The 21,160-nt window shown below is 29.9% G+C and overlaps 1 protein-coding gene across 1 annotated transcript in view; it reads left to right on the top strand.

Annotated features, from left to right (window-relative positions):
* LOC107440341 (calmodulin) overlaps positions 1-20,276 on the top strand; it is a 67,550-nt gene extending 47,274 nt beyond the window's left edge. The window contains exons 2-5 of the mRNA XM_071177888.1: positions 6,441-6,474; positions 9,419-9,562; positions 12,337-12,579; positions 18,531-20,276. Of these exons, the coding sequence (XP_071033989.1) occupies positions 6,441-6,474; positions 9,419-9,562; positions 12,337-12,579; positions 18,531-18,562 (453 nt within the window). The 3' untranslated portion in view covers positions 18,563-20,276. The remainder of the gene's footprint in view (positions 1-6,440; positions 6,475-9,418; positions 9,563-12,336; positions 12,580-18,530) is intronic.
* The last annotated feature ends 884 nt before the right edge of the window (positions 20,277-21,160 follow it).

A 21,160-nucleotide genomic window follows, 5' to 3' on the forward strand; every position in this document is an offset into this window, starting at 1 on the left:
TTTAATTAAAAAATGAATTTTAATAAAAAAAAATTTAATTTTTTGAACTGAAAATTTTATTTATTTAAAATTAAACCACATTAAGAATTTAGAACGAAGCATTGGTTGACTTTTAATGTTGTTAGCGCTTCGAGCTGAATTGTTTTTATAAATCTAATAATCATCGAATTTTCTATTTTAAATTTTATTATACAAATTAATTAATTGAANATATCACCTTTAAACTTAGTGAATGTTCATTTTTCGTTTACATAATTTAAATAAAAAGAACTTTTCTAATTTCAGTTCATTTTAACCAACATCAACAAAGAAAATTTTCTCATTTTTCAGTCATATGACAAACATTTTAGAAAAGCACAGTGCCGTTTGGATTAAACTATCTTACTTCTGCATATTTATATTGTTACATCTTTTCTAACACATTTCATTTTTTCGAAAAAGAAAAACAATTAATCGACATTTTTAAAAGACTGAGAGACGAATTTTTCCAAAATATAATCTCATTTTATGCTGAAAAGGAAAATATAATAATATATTATTCGTGTAAAAACGAAACCAAGCTTAAATAAAAGAGCACAGTTGAACACATAGGACAAAAAGTTTGCGATGCCTGAGGTAGCATTCATCCTCAAAGATTTCTCATTTCATTGTACTTTAAAATACAATATTAAGAAAAAACACTCCTGTTAAGTGTAATCGTGGCGCAATGGTTAAGACATCCGATTTATTTCTGATCTAACCTTGGTTCGATCCCGTTGGTGATTGTTTTAATTTTATCATTTGAAAACATAAAAATTTATTATATTATTCTTTAAAGTATATAACTATAGAAGAAAATATTTTTGGAAAATAATTTACCAACGTTTATATATAACTGAATTATATATAACTGAAAAATAGTAAATTTTAATTTTCGATGCTGGGGAAAATGATCTGTAAAATTAAAAATGTTCTTTTTATTAAAAGTACGTAAATTTAAAAAAAAATTTGAAATATTTATTTATNATCACAGTAAGTAAATTTTCAAAACATATAATGAGAAACTAAAATTCAAATTCGAAATAATTTTAGTATAATTTTTAATATAATCAAATTCTAAATAATTTTAAGATTTTTCGATAATAATTTTTTTTAATTTATTGAGATCCTTGCCCTGGATGCTTGCGGCACAGAGGTTTTAAGCTTCAGTCTCAAGTCTCCCCTTTGTATTACATCCAGGCGATTTCTTTTTTTTTTACCAGTAAATCATTTACAGAACTAAATTCACATTCAGCTAAATATGAAGATGGAAACTGTAACAATAGTTTTCTTGCACTTTTGGTTGAATTTGGGTATTTGATTTCTGTTTCCTCACAAAGCCATGCCACCACTCCTTTTATATTAAATAAAATTTTAAGTGACTCACCATTTTGCATTTCTGCGAGTTCTTCTTAATACTGCATATTTGATATATCAGACAAATCCACTAACATCGACTGCATCATCCGTGTTGGAAAATCAACTTGTTTTAAATCAGAAAAAGTTTCTTGCAAATCAGCCGAAAGAATTTTCAGATGATCGACAATAACAAGTAAAGCGGTATCATTTACTTCACATTTTTGGAGCCAATGAAACTGTTCAAAGTTTTTGTTGTTAATATATTTCTGGCATAACGGTAATGAAACCAAATATCTTCGCTTTTGCATCAGAGTTCCATTTGTTCCTTGAAGTTGCTTATTTAATATACAGGGTGTCGATAAAAGAACTCCGGGGTTTTGAGGCAAAATATTTTAATGAAATAAAAAACATACATACATGTTTTATACATGACTGAAAAGCTTACATTTTCAAGTTTTTTTTAACACTTAGTAAAGTTCTATATGAGCCCCGTTAGTGGCACGGCAGACGTCTAAACGGTATTCTACCTCTTCCCATGTCCTGGCGAGCATGTCTGGGGGGACGGTTGCCACACAATTGACTATTCGTTCCCTGAGATGTTGAACATCACGAATTTTCTCTGCATACACAAGATTCTTGATATGCCCCCAGAAGAAAAAATTCAACGGAATCCAAAAGAAAAAATCCAAAATCCAAATCCATTTCTAGGTCAACGCCCTGCAGCGCCGCCAACAGTTGATACAAACATTCCCAATTGGTATGAGTAAAACTTTTTGAGCTACTCTTTTCAGAGAAATCGACTAAATTTTGCTATCTTTTATAGTTAGTGATATATGAATTTTTAAAACCCCGGAGTTCTTTTATAGACTTATACTATATATATATATATATATAGTATTTAGTTTTTCGAAGATACCGACTAAATAACTCACCATCGACCGTTAACAGATACTTCATTTTAGGTTTGTTGTCCAAAAAAATCGCCAAGTCGCGTAATAGTTATTGGTCTCAATTAAGAATTTGCTTTTTTCCTTCAATTTTAACACCGAAACCAACATTGCATTGAAATGGCCCAGAGTAAAAGGGTTAAACTCATGTAGAGTCAATTTTCGAATCGCCCCCCTTAACAATCAAATTGCCCCCTAGTGGGGCGTGGGCCCCACGTTGGGAAACACTGCTTTAAAGTATATAACTATAGAAGAAAATATTTTTGGAAAATAATTTACCAAAGTTTATATATAACTGAATTATATCTAACTGAAAAATAGTAAATTTTAATTTTCGATGCTGGGGAGAATGATCTGTAAAATTAAAAATGTTCTTTTTATTAAAAGTACGTAAATTTAAAAAAAAAATTTGAAATATTTATTTTCAATAATTAAATTTTTTAATTAAAAAATGAATTTTCATAAAAAAAAATTAATTTTTTGAACTGAAAATTTTATTTATTTAAAATTAAACCACATTAAGAATTTAGAACGAAGCATTGGTTGACTTTTAATGTTGTTAGCGCTTTGAGCTGAATTGTTTTTATAAATCTAATAATCATCGAATTTTCTATTTTAAATTTTATTACGAAAATTAATTAATTGAATATCAAATTGTTCTCCTTAAAAGTCTTTTTTTTGTAGTAAATTAAAAACTATGTAATAAAGTTTAAAAAATACTTAAAAAATTTTTTCACTTTTAAAAAGTCGTTTTTTTTTTTACTTTGGAGAAAGCAGTCTAATGATTTTATAGTTAAAAAGAAAAACCCATATTTTGGAAGTCGTAAAAGCAAATAATTAATACATAATTAAACAAATAAATTGTTTAATTTTTCCAGTTGTGAAAAAAAGTGATGACGGTTATTACTGGAAACTGCTCATTGTTTCCAGTAATTCACGCGACCACTTTATTAGATTTCGAGGGGTTATAATTCGCGAGGGCGATCGGACGTTTAACGGAATAATACACATAAACACATTATACACAATGAGATAATACATATTCGTAAAGGACTTACCGGGAATTGAACCAGGAACCTTTGTGATGCGAAGACGATGCTGTTTCCACTGTGCAGACCCCGGGGTGTCTGCTTTGCAATTATTTTTGCACCCTAATGAAAGTTGTATTAAAATTGTTCTTCTTCCATGCTTGGTAAGAACTAGCCTTGTTTCATACCGTATCCATTTCTAGTTTAATTTTATACGTACCTATCAAATTTTGCAATTGTCTACACCAACAAAATAACCAGAAAAACGTTATTTAGTAAGTATATCTGATGCTTGTCAGATTATAATATCGTATGTATTTTATTTGCTGTAAAGTATATAAAATATGTGGGCATTGTATTATTTTTTAATAAATGCTAGAAAGGGAAATTTGAATCTATAAGTATGAATCATCTGTGATGGATCACAGAATTCGAAAATCATCGAAATTTTAGCAATGAAAAAACCGTCTCTTGTTCGTTTATTAAAATTAAAATGCGATTTCTAAATCCGTTTACGAAATAAAGTGATAACATATCACCTTCAAGCTTAGCGAATGTTCATTTTTCGTTAACTGTTACTTTAAGAAAAGTACTGTGCCTTATGGATTAAACTACTATACTGCTTTTGCAAAATGATATTAATAATGTAAGATCTTTTCTAACACGTTTTTGTTTTTCGAAAATAAAATTAATCTACTTTTTTGAAAGACCCTGGGATGTTTTTTTTTTCTAGAATATTCTAATTTAAAACTCCACTAGCTTATTTTATACTATCAAGGAAAATATGATAATACATTATTTCTGTCGAAAGGAAACCAAGCTTAAATAATAGAGCCTGTTCGGAAACATAGAATAAAATGTTTGCTATTCCTGGGGTAACATATAAGTTCCAAAGTTTAAATTAAAAGTTTAAAGAATTAAGTTTATTGAATAAAAAAATAACTATCCTTGAAAGTGTAACCGTGGCTCAAGGGTTAAAGTATTCCATACCTGGTATTCTATATCAACTCTGGTTCAATACCTGTAGGTGACTATTTTTACTTACCCATCTGTAAATAGAAAAATTTAAAATCTTTATGAAATATTGTCTTCAAATGTTTTTTTTTAACTTAAAAATGTTTAATTAATTCTTTAATTTTAACCACATGAATTATTAAAGAATATGCTTTTGTTGAATTTACATTTTGCTAGCGTTTAGAACTGAGTTTTTTCTTTTTTGAGTTTAATAATCCTACTTTTTTATTTTAAATTCAATTACGAAAATTAATTGAGCGAACTTTAAAAGTTTTCCCCTATAAAGACTTGTTTTTCTTTTGCTTCTAATAAATAAAACTAAATACAATTGAATAATTTTTAAAATAAATAAAGGGAACAAATTTTTAAAAATTTTATGAGATGCTTCAATTACTTTCAATTGAAAAAAGTTGTCTTTCCATTTTAAAAATATATATTATTCATGTATAGTCGAAAATGTTTAATTAAAGAGAAATTAAAAATTACTTTATTTTTAAAATAAAGTTAGTTTTTTTTTCTAAGATATTTGACTTTGGAAAACAGTATAAATATCTATCATTTTTTGAAACTGAATTTTGCAAAACCAAAAACGTGGAGCGAAATTTGATAATTAAAAACTCAATTTTTAAGGCAAATTTAATTTAATATTTTCTCAAATATACTGTTAATGAAAATAACAGTATTCTTCAGGCTAAAGATAAATATTTAATGAATCTTTTTCAGAAATTAAAGCTAAAACATACCATTTAGAAGGCGAATATCTTTACCATTGTGCAACGCATACCAACAAAAGCCTTTTTATTTTAATAATAAATGGAAAATAATATTTTGGGGCCCAGTGACAGTAGTTAAGCAAATTTTTGCCCCATCCCACTCTGGGCCAGAAGACCATGATCCTTGGCCAAAAGTAAAAAATTTAATTTTCAACTAAAATAGGTGTAGGCAGTTTTAATATTGCCCAAATTAAGTATTCATAATCATTCCAAACATTATAATTTACTTTTTGGACCGACGAGAGTACAATGTAATGAAAAATATGCTAAAAAAATTTTTTTAAATGTAACTCTCAAATTTTTATTTCAGAAATATACATTGGAATTTCACCTCACTGTTACATTTTTATCAGAGTAATTAGTCTGAAATTATAGTACAACTTTTCAATTTGTTGGATTAGTTAATACTCTTGACAAACTTATAGTTTATATCTTATCATTTGACATTTTACAATGTTTAAATGACTTTCGAAACTTTGTTCCAAAAAGTTCCACGAGGTAATTAGCTAAACTTTTTTTTGTTGTCTTCTTTGATGTTTCTTCTTTCGAAAAAACCTGCCCCGTTTTGCCCGTATTGCAAAGGTGGGCTAAATATACCGAAAAACAAAAATCATGCTTTTTTTTCCATGTTTTCGTGTTATTTTGTAACATTACTTCGGAAATATAATTTTCTTTTCATTTTTAATATAAAATTACGGAAATTATTACATTTTCATTGCTATATTTAGTTATTCAAACGTACTATATTATTTTTTTTTTATTTTTGCTCGCTATATTTCAGCCGCCATTTTTTGGGGGGGAGGGGAGGTATTTTTAGTGTATTTCAAAATTTCAACTATGAATTCAATTTACCTGCACATAAAAAACCCTAAATAAAAAACCCCAAATTTTGAAACAAATTTTATCGAAATACTAATTTTGGCCACGAAACCTTGGATGCTGGCCCACTGTGCATCCTTATGTTTTTAACCATACTTTGTAATGCTTAGTTCAGTTGCAGTAGTGATTTTACTGATCCTAAGTAAGCTTAATTTGACCGTTATTTTTGAAAGTGAAATGAATTTAAAAATATTGGTGAAAGTCAATCGAGTTGAATGATATTTTTAACAGTATAATTTGATTGAACTTTGAAATTCAATAATAATTATTAAAACCGTAAAAGAAAAATAAACGATTCATTAACTCCAAATAGACTTATTCCACTTTCAAAAATAACGATTCGGTTTATCTTTCGTGTATTTAAGAATTACATTTTGTAACTGCTGATTTATATTAATCAAGAGTTTTTTTTTAAATTGCAGGTGGATTACGGTCTCACAGAAGAGCAAGTTGCTGGTATGTTATATTTATTCTTTATTTTCTGATTCTATTGTTTAACTGAATTCATGTAGTGGTTGCGTTGAAGTAGCAAGTTGTAAAAAAGCAATGACTAATCAACGTTTAAAACTATCAAAATATTCAAGTGTTCCACAGATATAAACTTTTTTGCCAAATAATTTTACAAATACCTCGCCTTCCATAGAGGCGACCCAGGTTCTAATCCCAGTAATGACTGGTCAATATGAAGCCTGCTCCCGGATCACACCGACTACATGCTAAAATAAAATATCCTCAGCGAATCCTTTTAAAGTCGGGCTAACCGTGGGAAGTTATCGTGTTTTCCTCTACATGTAGCGCAAAAGCTGGTTAATTTCATCCAAAAGTTCTCAACGACGGGTAGTTTCTAACGGTATTGGATCCAAGAGTTCCCTTGTCTTCTGGTTTGTGTCCTAAATTATAAGGCTACGGAGTTCAACATCGATAGTAGGCTGAAACTCAAAAATGAATAGGCTGTTCTAAGGCCAATAAAATGAAATGCGATAAAAGTTTTATTTATATTTCAGAAACATATTTTACAGGGAGAAACTGGAACTAATTATCACAGTTTTATAAATATGAAGTAAAAAAAGAGACAGTTTAATATAAGTGGAAAAAGTGATTGTTTTATAAAAATAGGGAGACACTATTTTTTATTATTTGCCAAATAAGTAAAATGAAACAATAGATAATTGCAATTATGATTTTCTATGCAATATTGTTGTTATGTTTCATGCAAACCTCTTTATAAAATCTACGCAGAAGATAGAAGATTTGTAAATTATCAACATAATAAAGGGTGTAGGGTAATATCTGCCCTTAATGAATATTTTTCAAATCCTTGGCAAAAATGAAGTAAAGAGTACAAACTACTGGTCTCAAATCGTTATTCAACCGGAGGGGAAACTAAAACTCTTGAAGTTTTATTTTATTTTAATTTACTGCCTGTAGCAATTTTTTGGTTTACGACTATCAATGTTCAACTTCGTAGTCTTGTAATTTTGAACCAACCCCAGAAGACCAAAAAAAACAAAAATTATTGATAAAGTTTTGGGACAACTAGCTCTCATGGACGGCGTTTTCATGGAACTAACACACATTCGCGTTACATTAGGAGAAAAACCACTAAAACCTCCCACGGTCAGCAAACGGAAAGGGGATTCGGACACATGATTTGTCCACTACTGAGGATATTTTATGTTAGCACTGTGGTTGCTATGAGCCGAGGGCTGATTTGATGTCGATCAGCCGTCCCTGGGACTTGAACCTGAATCACCTCATCCGGTGGAGAGCGCTCTATATCCAGAACCATTGCTGCTCATTTTTGAATATTTTAGAATCACTACTGAGTAAGGTGGATCTAAAGCCATTGAAACCAGGTGTAAAAACTTCCTTGAGTTTCTGGTAATCGTCTCTTCATTCCTCATTGTTTCTTCGGGTAATCAATCAGGTTTTGATGCTTCCAGTCCCCACTTCTTNCCAATGAGGTGACCCGGGTTTGAATTCCAGTGATGGCTGGTCGATACGAATCCGCATCCGGCTTGCACCGACCACAGTGCTGATGTGAAATATCCTCAGTGGTAAACGGATCGTGGGTTAGAGTCCCCTTGCCGTCAGGCTAACCATGGGAGGTTCGCGTGGTCCGCCTCTCCATTAACGCAAATGCGGGTTAGCTCAATCAAAAGAGTCCTCCCCGAAGGAAAAATTTCTCCCAATACTCGAGCCAGCAGTTTCCTTGTCTTCTGGATTGGGTTCAAAATTACAAGTTTACGGAGTTGAACATTAGTACTCGTAAACCCATAAAATTGGGTCGGCTGTTTAACGACAGAATTAAAAAAAAATTTAAGAGCATATGCTAAAGGTGACCTTTGCGTTTCACCCTACACTGATACGGATTTAGGTAAATACAATTGCGGGAGTTATATTGCTACCACTTTTTACTTTTTCAAAGACAGAGTGCCAAATGAATTTGGACAAGAAAGAGTAAAAAAAATGACAGAGTTGTCGATTTTCAGATACTATGCATAAATAAAAAATTTTAGAAATAGCATTATACATACCGGTTTTAAAAATCATATCGTTTCTACCGTTATTGCAAAAAAAGTAAACTATCCTCAACTTCCCTCTACTTAGTAACAGTTAAAACATTTATATTTACTCCTTGGAAATTTAACTGAGTGCCTCGTCCATCTTGAATACAAACAGTAGTAATTAAGACAGAGATAAATATGCTAAGTAGCAGAAAGTGCTAGTAAATAGTTTAAAAAACGAATACACAGATAAACAACAGCAATAAAAATCTTGAGCAAAATATTAAAAATTACTTAATTTTACATAAATATGAGAAACACTTAAGACAGTACAATGTATAACAAAGTTGCAAAAATCCTATTTACTCCTGAAAGCTTGCAAAAAATAAATAATGCATAAATAACACACGTAAGCAATAGAAACAACATTAAAAATCTTGAGCAAAATATTAAAAATTGCTCAACTTTGCATGAATGTGAGATAACACTTAAGGTAGTATAATATATAACAAAGTTGCAAAAATAATTTTACTCCTGAAAGTTTGCAAAAAATAAATGATACATAAATAACACACGTAAACAATAGCAACGACATTGAAAATCTTGAGCAAAATATAAAAAAGTGCTCAACTTTTCATGAATGTGGGATAACACTAAAAGGAAGTATGATGTATAACTAGTTGAAAAGTCATATTTACTCCTGAAAGTTTGCAAAAAATAAATAATAATAATACATTACAACTGTTAATAGTGGTAGTTTTGGCTAGTTTACATCTTTCAATAAAAGGGTAAAACCGAAATGCTTTAATTACTTTATATTTTTCTGAAAATTAGTAACAATGAAAAATATTTCATTTTATCTACTACCGCTGAATGCATGGATTTCGTTCCAGAATTTAAAGAGGCGTTTTTGCTCTTCGACAAAGATTCTGATGGAATGATTACTGCTGCAGAGTTAGGGGTGGTCATGAGATCCCTAGGACAGAGACCCTCCGAGTTAGAACTCAGAAACATGGTACACATGGTGGATAAAGATGGTACGTATTTCTTAACTCTGAGGAACAAATTTTTTGTTCGTATTTGTACAAGTTCTGAATCGTGCATAATTTGGGTTTGAGGATTTCGAATCTGAAATTAGTTTTGCTAGGAAAGATTATTTAAAAATGATATTTTTAATTCAGTTAATTTTTTTGCAAATTTAGTACAAGTGTATGAAGAACGTATTGGTTTATATGCGTGTACACTTGCTAGCTTTAAAAGTAACACATAAGTAAAAAACATATGATCTTAATGTATGAAAGAGTAACATTGAAATGTGAAAAAAAATGGATAGAAATGACAACAGAAGTTGACGTCCTCAGGGGGTACCAGCTCCGGAAGTCGTAAAAGCAAAACCTTTTCTGTCGAGAAAGCACGACAGAAGCCTAAAATTGCTCTCTCTGTACCCCAAAGGTTTTGCCAAAGTCCAGGAAAAGAATACTCCGGAGCTGGTACCCCCTGAAGACGTCAGATTCGGTTGTCATACTTATCCATTTTTTTAATATTTCAATGTTTCTCTTGTTTCAACTCCTTTCGGAATCACTGCTGCTTTGCGCGTTTTTTCATAAGAAGTATTATTATTTTTAATAGCTTTTAAAATTGTGAATTCTTTTCTTAATGTATCGCATCATAAACTGAAATGTATTATCAGCTTCTTCCTACCACACCCTATGTGGCAGAGAAGTGGGGAGAATTAGTGTTCCCTCAAATACATTTTTTTTTAAAAATCCCGGTTTGAAATACTCTATTAAATTGCGTAAAAATTGCAGCTTATAGAGAGAAACTGATAACAGATTTAAAATATCCAAGGACCGTTTAAAAATCTGATGCAGCAAAAAAAAGAATTGTTCTCAAGTTCAGTCCTTAAATACCAACAGAATATTTTGACTGGAATAAACATTAGCTGACCAATTCACTGATTTTATCTAGAGATTTTATTTTTATTTTTTTTAAAGTGGTCACAAAATGAAATTCGGGCTTAAAGAAAAAGTTCCTTATAAGGACCTTATTTTGACCATATGCATAATTTAAATTATATGTATCAAAATTTCGACACTAGTTTTCGAACATAAATGGTAATACAATCTGATCCTTGCCGGTGACAAGACTACAAAAGAACAACCGTGCATTGCCAGTTCTTCAATTACAGGCTGCATGATGTATCTTTTGCAGGTGCAGAAAGCAAGAGAATTCATGTCGGCCTTTTTCCTGAAACAGATACAACAATCATAAATTACGAAATTCAGAATTTGGAAATCGGAAATTTTTTTAATTAAACCTTTCTAATAGCAAAATACATTTAAAAGTATTTAGACGTTTCGAGTTTGTCTTGCTTTGTATAGTTTTTCTTTTTAATATTATTACATTCGATCGTTTTTCTTCAGTAGGTGGAATATTTTCTTCGACCGAATGTGGCCACAAATTACATTAAAAAAACTGATTCGGACGTCAGTCGTCGTTCAATCTGAGCTTTCAATGACATATGCTGTCTAACTCACAAATTGACCGATCAGGGATTAGCGTTTGCTTCAAGCTGACGTTTTGTAACGCCGACCTGTCGTAAGAAACCAGGCCTTTAGAGAGATCTTCTAAAAAAATTAATTTAACGTTTTTTTCGTGATTCTAGTTTTGAATGACTATAAGCGTCCTAATATCTATAGTAGGCCGGGTTGATAGGGCGTTTGGGCCCATGTTCAAGAGGTCGTGAGTTTGATCTCCAACTGCCGAAGACTTCTTCTGTAGTAAACGGTGGCTGGTGCACGTTAAATATGTCTAATCACAAGATCCTCCATTGTTCCCGTAACAAATTATACTTCTGGGGGCACTGAATTAGAGATTGATCGTTCTCTGGTTCAGATCAAAATTACGATCTGTGGATGAATGAATGGATATTTCAATAGGTTCGCCTTTTAAACGGGAAGTATCGTGTGTGTGGCTGAAGTCGTATTCTTGGCTATAGATGGCGCCACTGAAAAACAAGAAACGCACCCTCTCTGCCGTAAATTGTCAAGTGGCATTTGAAACAACAACAACATATCTATTGTGATTTTAGTGTGTGTGTTTATATTGAAAATGCCTTTTTAAAAAAGTAACAGTTAATATTTTTTTATACCGAATGTATTTTTTTTCCTGTTACCTATCACTTAAACTTTAAAAAAGCATCGTGCTTTGTCTTTAGATCTAAATATAAATGTTTTGCTAGCCATCCTAAATATTTTGGTTTAGCAAGCACAATTATTGCGAGCTATCAAATGTGCTGATTTGGTAGGGAGACTTTCTTTTTATATTTAAAGTGGTAATAAAATGTATGCTTTAATCTTGGTTTAACCCTGTCCATAACAGCGAATTTCGATTGAAATTTTTAGTTCAAGCAGGACATTAACAAGTGCGATCTTAGACAGTAGAAGCAACATACTTCTTCGTCATTTAAAAAATAATGATTGCTAAACGTTTAAAAGCAATTAGCTTTACATTTCTAGTGGTCTGTAGCATTTGTTGAATTAGTGTTACCAAACTGGCCACACTGTACCGAATTACTGCACTGCCTATAAATATACAAAAGTTCGAATAATATTCTTGAAAAATATTAAGTATTTGAATCCTTAAAATGATTTCCGTTGACAATTGTAAAATCAATTGTTATATCGCTATCACTACAATAAATCTCAATCAGAAAGTGCAAGAAACGGCAGCTTTGTTTTCTTTCATCGATTTACAAAAATGTGAAAACCCTCCCACTATTTAACTAAATAAAAAACATCGTATTTGTCAGGCAATGGAACGATAGAGTTCGATGAATTTCTGAGTATGATGTCAAAGAAGATGCATGATTCAGACAACGAGACAGAATTGCACGAAGCATTTCGAGTGTTCGACAAAAATGGAGATGGATTCATCAGCTCCAGTGAATTACGCCAAGTCATGACCAACCTTGGCGAGAAACTGACAGACGAAGAAGTAGAAGACATGATAAGAGAAGCAGATCTTGATGGGGATGGAAAAGTAAATTACAATGGTAAGTGAAAATGTTCTTGTATGCGGGAATGCGGGAGATTTCCGTATCCTGATCTATGACAGAATTACTCTAAGTTTTGGCAACTTCCGGGCAGCGGTCCAAATCAAACTAAGAAAAAACATCACAGAAAGGGACCAACTCGAAAGGTATAACTCGTAGCCACCCCCGGGCAAACATGTACATGTTTTTTTTTTAAATTTCAGGCTTAAAATCTATTTCGTATGTTGGCGATTGTAGTTGGCGCGACAGATCAGGATACGGAAATATCCCCAAATGTTCTTATACGCATTGGGAACACCACACAATTTCGTGCTTTATTTTCACAGTACTGTTGCAGCGTTATTCCTTTCATGAAAAGTTTCTCTAATGGAATTTATTGTTTCAATAGTCCAGATCTCGGACACAATTTCTTGTTTTCCTTCTCTCAAGAGGGTATTATTGCCATCTTTCTCCCAGAATAAACACTTCTCCTTGAAAAAGAAATGAGTCAATAGTAGTCATATGAGATGGAGGGTTGCTGGTTTCTCTTTCAGCACCTGAAATTGAATCTGTCCTTTGTTTTATAGACACCTTTTGAGTCACTATTCGTGTACAATAACCTAAATTCAACTTCATAATTTAGCTGGGTCCCTGAAAGGATGGATGTGATTTCTAACACAGCATTTATATGCAACTATTGTAATTTTTCATCTTCTTGAAAATGGGGCGATGTCCTATTGATTTTTATTTCCCACGTGTTAGTAAACAGGCTTACCTACAAGATGGAACACTTTTTTTTCTTCTTTTGAGTGACTATGATGTTCTGAGATAAACTAAATAAAAAAAATGCATATTTTGACGGTTTGATTCACTGTACGTACTTAAAGCATCAATAACCAAGGAAAGTACTGAGTCACAAAGCTTGTCTTAATCGTAAACTTTAATAATCAGTAAAAAAATTATTGATGTTATTGTTTAACCAAGATTTTCAGGGCAGAAAACGCAAAAGCAGAATTTTTTACTAACTTTGACAGAATATAACTTTTTGAAAAACAACGATGCCCATAGAAACGAGTGCATGGCCAAACTAAGCAGCGATATGCTAATTATATAGCAAAACAAAATTTTGAGAATTTGTTACTTTCTTTGGATATACCCCAGAAAACATACTTAACTTATATTTCACTTTAAAAAGAGGACGTCGAACTTAGAAGTTTTCTACAAGAGTTGAAAAATTTTTTAAAAGCTCTTACTTGCACGATATTCATTTTACATAACCTACTTCAATGTAAAAAAAATAGAGTTATTCAAAAAATACGACTATCACACATTGTCTAAAGTTCAAAATAATTTCTCTTATTAAAAATGTTATAGTATATCTAAATAGTAATATAATGTAGTATAGTAATAAAAATATAATTGCCTCAACTTTAAACAGTTTTACCTTATCTAGGTTTTGAAAACAATTAGCAACCTTTACAATTTAAAATTTGTAGCACTATTGTGGGAAAAATATTTTTAATGGATCTATTTCTAGATTACTTACGTAAATGGTTGGAAATAAATTCTGAAACTGAAACACACAATTTAAAGAAAAGGAAAAATATAAAATTAAAAAAATGACCATCTACCAGTTTTCTATCTACAAAATTCTTAACGGACGCTTTTTAATTTCACAGCTATAGGCATTTATAGGTTAGATTGTATGACGTATATATAATATGAAGTACTTCAATTTGGCACTGTAATCTCAAAATTAGGTGTCATTGTCTAATTAATTTTTTTAATTGTTTTTAAAATTATTAGATTTTCTTTATTGATGAAATGGCTTGAAAATCTAGATTAAAGTTTGTAAAATCTGAAAATTCTGAACTTACTAAAATTTTTATACCTGACAATTCAAAAAGTTTTCAGCATTTACAGAATCATAATTTCACAAAATTAACATTTTATCAAATTTGGATGAATTTAATAATTAATAAAAAGTGTTAAATTCATTCAAGTTCTTTATTATATTATGTATTTGTCTATGGGCCTACAGCTTATAACTTTTAATGAAAGAATTGTTGTATTTTAAACAATCCTTTAAAATATATGAAGAGAAACGTGACACATCAAAATGACATTAGAGTGACAAATTTTGAACCATAATAGCGGTTAAGCAATAAAAGACAACATTTTAAAATTTTGCTTACCTCACCCCCCCCCCCCTTATTTCGGAGATAATAAATCCGAATTTGATTAAAAAAGGGGTATTTTTCTTCCGAAATAAGTGCGTTTTGGGTCAAAATAACCATCATCCGTCCCGGTTACAGTTAATGGCGGTTAAGCAATAAAAGCAAGCTTTTTACAAAATTTCTTACCTCACCCCTCCCCCTATTTTGGAGAAAATAAATTCGAATTTGATAAAATTAAAGGGGGTATTTTTCTTCCAAAAAAGGTGCGTTTTGGGTCAAAATAAGTATATTCCGTGCCGATTACAGTTAATAGCGTTTAAGCAATAAAAGCAAGCTTTTTAAAAAATTTCTTACCTCACCCCCCTATTTTGGAGATAACAAATTCGAATTTGATAATTAAAAAAAGGGGGGGTATTTTTCTTCCAAAAAAAATGCGTTTTGGATCAAAATAAGCATATTCCGTCCAGGTTACAGTTAACTGTTATACATATTTTAAGAGATTTCTTTGAGATATTATCAAAGCACTTTTCAAGAGCACTTTGAAATCTGACCAACCGTTCAAAAGTTATAATATATATTTTTTTTTTAGCTGATTTTACTTATTTAGCTTAATATTGAGTGGCGTATATTTAGTGTCTACGTTGTACCAGCAATCCGGTATCTAAATGTTACCATTAACCATGTGTCGTGATCAGTTTAATCTAAACCCATTTTACTTAATAACCCATTTCTTTCAGTAAAATGTAGCATTACTGTTTCCGGAAAAAGATACTTTGTAACGATGTTTACGAATAATAAAAGACGCATTNCGTATATTTAATGTCTACGTTGTACCAGCAATCCGGTATCTAAATGTCTACCATTAGCCATGTGTCGTGATCAGTTTAATCTAAACCCATTTTACTTAATAACCCATTTCTTTCAATAAAATGCAACATTACTGTTTCCGGAAAAAGATACTTTGTAACGATGTTTACGAATAATAAAAGACGCATTATTACTTACTATTTCTGAAATAACATTAATATTTCTACGAATAATTAAAGCAGGATAAACTGTGTTGCAATACAATTGTAATGAAGATATCATGTCGTTTTTCTATCTTAATTGTCAACATATGTCACGAACTATTTGGCTTTTGAGTCGTTCAGTCAATCAGTTTTATTGACAACTTACATCCCAAGTATCCGGATTTTTTTTCCTTCCTCCATTACTTTTTCTCAACCTTTGTTTACGAAAATGATGCATTGATAATTTCATGAGTTTGAAAAACGTGATATTATCCAATAATGTAGAAATTACAATAATATTTTTTGAAATATCACTAATGTAAAAATCTTTACTGTACTTTAATAAAAATGTAATGTTCTTTAATAAGCGTATTATCGATAATATGTTGTTTTTCTTCTTTTAAATGTAATCTTGATCACAGAAATATTAATAGCTGCTTTTTCTTCGACGAAAACAATTTTTAAAGCTACTAGAAGGCTCCACCCCCTGCTCGCTTTGCTCACCCCCCCCGTGGTGTAGCTTCTCATACATCAGTACGAGGAGTAAGAACTATTTATATCTATTTTTTACAATAAATTATGATTGGATTGCTACCTATGCAAGAAAGGAAATGGAAAATAGGTTCTCTTCGTGACCTAAAACAAATTTCTTTTCAACAACACTCAGTGAAGATGAGCCCTGCCCTAGAAAACAAATTTGCAATTAAACAAAAATTATGTTTTAACCTTTACTGTTCAAGTTAAGTAAGTTAATGAGAAATTTTTTACATAATTTCAAAGTATCTTATTTTACATGGCAAGATACAAAATTTGAACGAAATCGGTTAAATAGTTCCTGAGTTATCGAATTTTAAATATTCGATTTGAAACATTCAAAATCAAATGGTTAAAATTCGATAATATATTTTTAAATTACATACTTTAAAATGACGTCATTTTAAAGCATGCAATTTTAGATGACAAGATACAAAATCTGAGCGAAATCGATCGAATAGTTCCTGAGTTGTCGAATTTTAAATATTCGACTTCGAATATTCGAAATCGAATATTTGAAACTCGATTATATATTACGTATTTTTAAATTACATACTTTAAGATGACGTAAAAAATTGTACACCTTACTATTTGAAATTTTTTCGACTTTTATTAAATAAAATAATAAAAAATTAGTTAATATTTATTAAATTTTATTTTTTTACTCGGAATTATCTTTGGATAAACTAATTTTATAATTGTGTTCAAAAATTTTTCAATTTTATTTTAAAAATCTCGAGATATGACAAAGTACTCAAAAAGTAAAATCAACATTAAGGGATCCAAACTTTGGATCGCTCTCTTGACCAAACTATGGGGGGCCGAATTCCCCAGATTGCGGTTACCCCCTATATTTTAGGGTCAGAAATCCGGATGAGTTGAAAAAAAGGTATGTTTATTCAAAGAAAGTATGTTTTTGTGTCTGATTTCGTAACTTTAAATATCGTCTGCACTAATGAATTAGCATATTTGAGGTCACACCCTCAAACTATCAAGATTGAGTCCTGAAAAGTGAAGATTCGATCATAAGTTATTCAGAATGATCCCTTTTTTTTTCTTTTTTTTAATGCTCATAACAATTGAAAGAGCATTTTATGCCGTGAACTTTAAAATTACTTAAAAAATATATATTTTAAATGAAAAAAAGACAGTAATGCATTTTTTTAATTATTTTTTATAATTTAATCTGGAATGAAAACAAACAAAAAATTTTTATACATCTGAAAACTTAGCATGGCATTTGTGCATTTCCTATAAAACGCACCACAATTGTCTTTTGTAGATAAGTATGTAATTTAAGGATATCTTTCACACAGTAGTTTTTATTTTGAATATATTTAGATTTTTTCCTTTTTTAAAATATGAAAAAAAAACTTTTTTTTTTCAATTTATTGATAAAAAAAAAGTATTTATTTATCTAAAAAGTGAATACCGTATTTGTTCTCAGCTTATAATATGCATTATAATTTATCCCTGCAGATTATTAAAGTTAGAAGAAGATTATTTATCTGATGATTGTATATGATATTTCTTCACATCTTATAATAGGCATTATAATTTATCCCTGCAGATTATTAAAGTTAGAAGAAGATTATTAATCTTATAATTATATATGGTATTTTTTCACATCTTATAATATGCATTATTATTTATCCCTGCAGATTATTACAGTTATAAGAAGATTATTTATCTGATAATTGTACATGGTATTTCTTCACATCTTATAATATGCATTATAATTTATCCCTGCAGATTATTACAGTTAGAAGAAAATAATTTATCTGATAATTGTGTATGGTATTTCTTCACATCTTATAATATGCATTATAATTTATCCCTGCAGATTATTACAGTTAGAAAAAGATTATTTATCTGATAAGTGTACATGGTATTTCTTCACATCTTATAATATGCATTATAATTTATCCCTGCAGATTATTACAGTTAGAAAAAGATAATTTATCTGATAATTATAAATGGTATTTTTTCACATCTTATAATATGCATTATTATTTATCCCTGAAGATTATTACAGTTAGAAAAAGATTATTTATCTGATAAGTGTACATGGTATTTTTTCACATCCTGTAATATGCATTATAATTTATCCCTGCAGATTATTACAGTTAGAAGAAGATTATTTATCTGATAATTTTGTATGGTATTTTTTCACATCTTGTAATATGCATTGTTAATTATCCCTGAAGATTATTACAGTTAGAAGAATAATATGAATTACTTATTATTTCAGAATTCGTCGTCATATTGACATCAGCCAAGTGAGAGCAAGTGAAATGAGAAAAATTTAACTGATGCTGATAAGCGATGTTACTTAAGAACTGCTGGTCTAAAAATATTCTCTTCTCGGTGTATTTTTCTGTTGAAAAGGAAAGATGGAAGAACTGTTTATCTCCCTCTCACCAAAAATAAAATAAATCATTGTCCAAATACACACAACGCCTACAACTTGGTCTAGTGTGCCAGCAACCTCCTTTATTCTATTCTATTCATGCTCCATAGAATTTCATATGTGTTCGAAATTTATTTTTACTCACCTGTGCTGTGGCGCAAATTATTCTTAACACTTTTTTTTTCTTTTGCATTTGTGTCGGTCACAGTTGAAGGACTTATGACGACAAACCACATGAGCAGATTTGAAAATTAAAAAGAAAATAAATAAATAAAAATATAAAAAGAGAAAAATGTTTCTTTTTTTTAATAATCAGTGTTTTGGAGAAATAAAACACTAATTATCTAAACATCTGAAGTGCCCAAATTATTCGACGCACAATAAGATTCTATGTAAAATCTTAACTATCAAGAGATACTATACAGCTTTATTGTTTTTACGAGACTGAAACACGTTTGCACTTGTTTACGTTCGTGTATCAATTGGTTAACATTGTAATGCAATACGTTAAAAATAAATACAAATAGGAAGTATATACAAAATCTCCCGAATAAAAACCCATTACATGTATGTTTAAATATTAAAGTATTGCCTATAAACTCCTGCAACACATGTAATTACAGTACAGAACCCGTTATCCGGAAATCAGAAAACCGGAAAACCAAAAAACCGGAACGAAATTCAATAAATTTTCCCTGGATTTAAAAAAAAAAAATTTTTTTTCCTTATAAGATTTTAGGATTTTTCTTTCTTTTTTGAAAGATGTTCACCTTACCATCATTTTGGAAATAATCATTAGTGTATTACTTCATCGTTTTTCTCTTCTTTTTAAGATTATTTCCAAAAAATTTAATTTTTTAGTTGGGTTTGACAATAAAAAAAAGGCTTTTTGTAGCGATTCAGAAAACCGGAAAAATCAGTTATCCGGAATAGCGATGGTCCCGATCGTTCCGGATAATCGGTTCCCTACTGCATTAATGAGCTACAGCGCGTCTAATAATTTGGTCTAATTATTATAATATACTTATATAATACCTGATATAATAAATATTCTATATTCATATAATATATCATCCAATTTATTCAATTGTCGAATTTATATCATATATCGCCTAATTTAACTAATTGATACACGAACGTAAGCAGGTACAAACCGGTTTCAGTCGCGTAAAAACAATAAAGCTGTATAATGCCACCTGATAATAAAGATTTTGCATAGAATCTCATAGTGTGTCTAATAATTTAACCAGGGATTTTAATGAACGATCATCACCGGGCACGGTAGGCGACAAATGGCGATTAAAAAATTGTCTGCCATCTGATCGCCATTTTTTCGACAAAATCGCATTTCATGTACATTTTATTATTATTATTATTATTTAATATTGAATTATAATGAATACTTAATAATATTCTTAAAATTGCTTTATTCTACACATAAAATTTGTCTCAATTTTTTCATCATGAATTCTTTTTTTTTCTTCGTATTTCTATTTTTTTAACGTGTGGCTTCTTTCATCATAAAGTTTTCAATTTTATCATACACTTGTAACACGTGCTATTACTTAAATAAACAATTTTATTTTATATCTTTTTGTATTTCATTTCCATTTCAATATTTTTCATGAAAGTAAATTATGATAAAAAAAAGTTGCATAGTCTCATAAATTTTAGCGTCTCATAAATTTTACAATGACATTTTTCAATATTACAGGAGTCTCCTGTGAGACTTGGTAGTGATTTTAACAAGGTCAACATTTTGGCTTGATAACAATGTCGTGCATAGTCAAATTATTATATTCTTCGTTACTGTTCGTAATTTTTAAGGCCAAATAATAATATTATTTAAACCAAATTAGATTATTTTATTGTTCGTTTGTATTTTTTTAATGTCTTGATTATTAAATATTTTAATTACTAAACATTGCATATTGTAAATGACTTCACTAATAGTATTTGTTGATATTTATTACATCGTAATTTTAATAAATGAACATAACTAATAAATATAAATAAAACTATCACGCTTATTATATTTAATATACATTAATTAAATATTTATAAACGTTAATTAATTAATTTTTTGTAATTTATTTTTGCTTCCCGATCCTGGTGACTAAAACAGCTAACTGTGATTTGTTTTTGACAATTGACTATCTTCTTTATCACAATTTTCAGGTCCTTCTTAACTCAAAAATTTTACATTTTCTATCAAAAATTATGTTGAAATCAGTTTTTAAAATTTACAAACTAAAATACGTTAAAACTATTACATTTCGTTTTAATACTAGCTGAATACCGGTTTTCCGTTCGGGGTGAATATAAAAAAAGAAAATCAATAAATCAGTGCTGAACAACACTAAGAAATCATGCACCAAACTGAAAGGCATATATCGACACAGCTGAAAAGCTTAGTGGAAGAACCAGGTAAGCGACATTTTTAGGAGTATTTATAAACTGAAAAAAAAAAG

Source organism: Parasteatoda tepidariorum, chromosome 2, assembly GCF_043381705.1.
Source record: "Parasteatoda tepidariorum isolate YZ-2023 chromosome 2, CAS_Ptep_4.0, whole genome shotgun sequence".
NCBI lineage: Eukaryota > Metazoa > Arthropoda > Arachnida > Araneae > Theridiidae > Parasteatoda > Parasteatoda tepidariorum.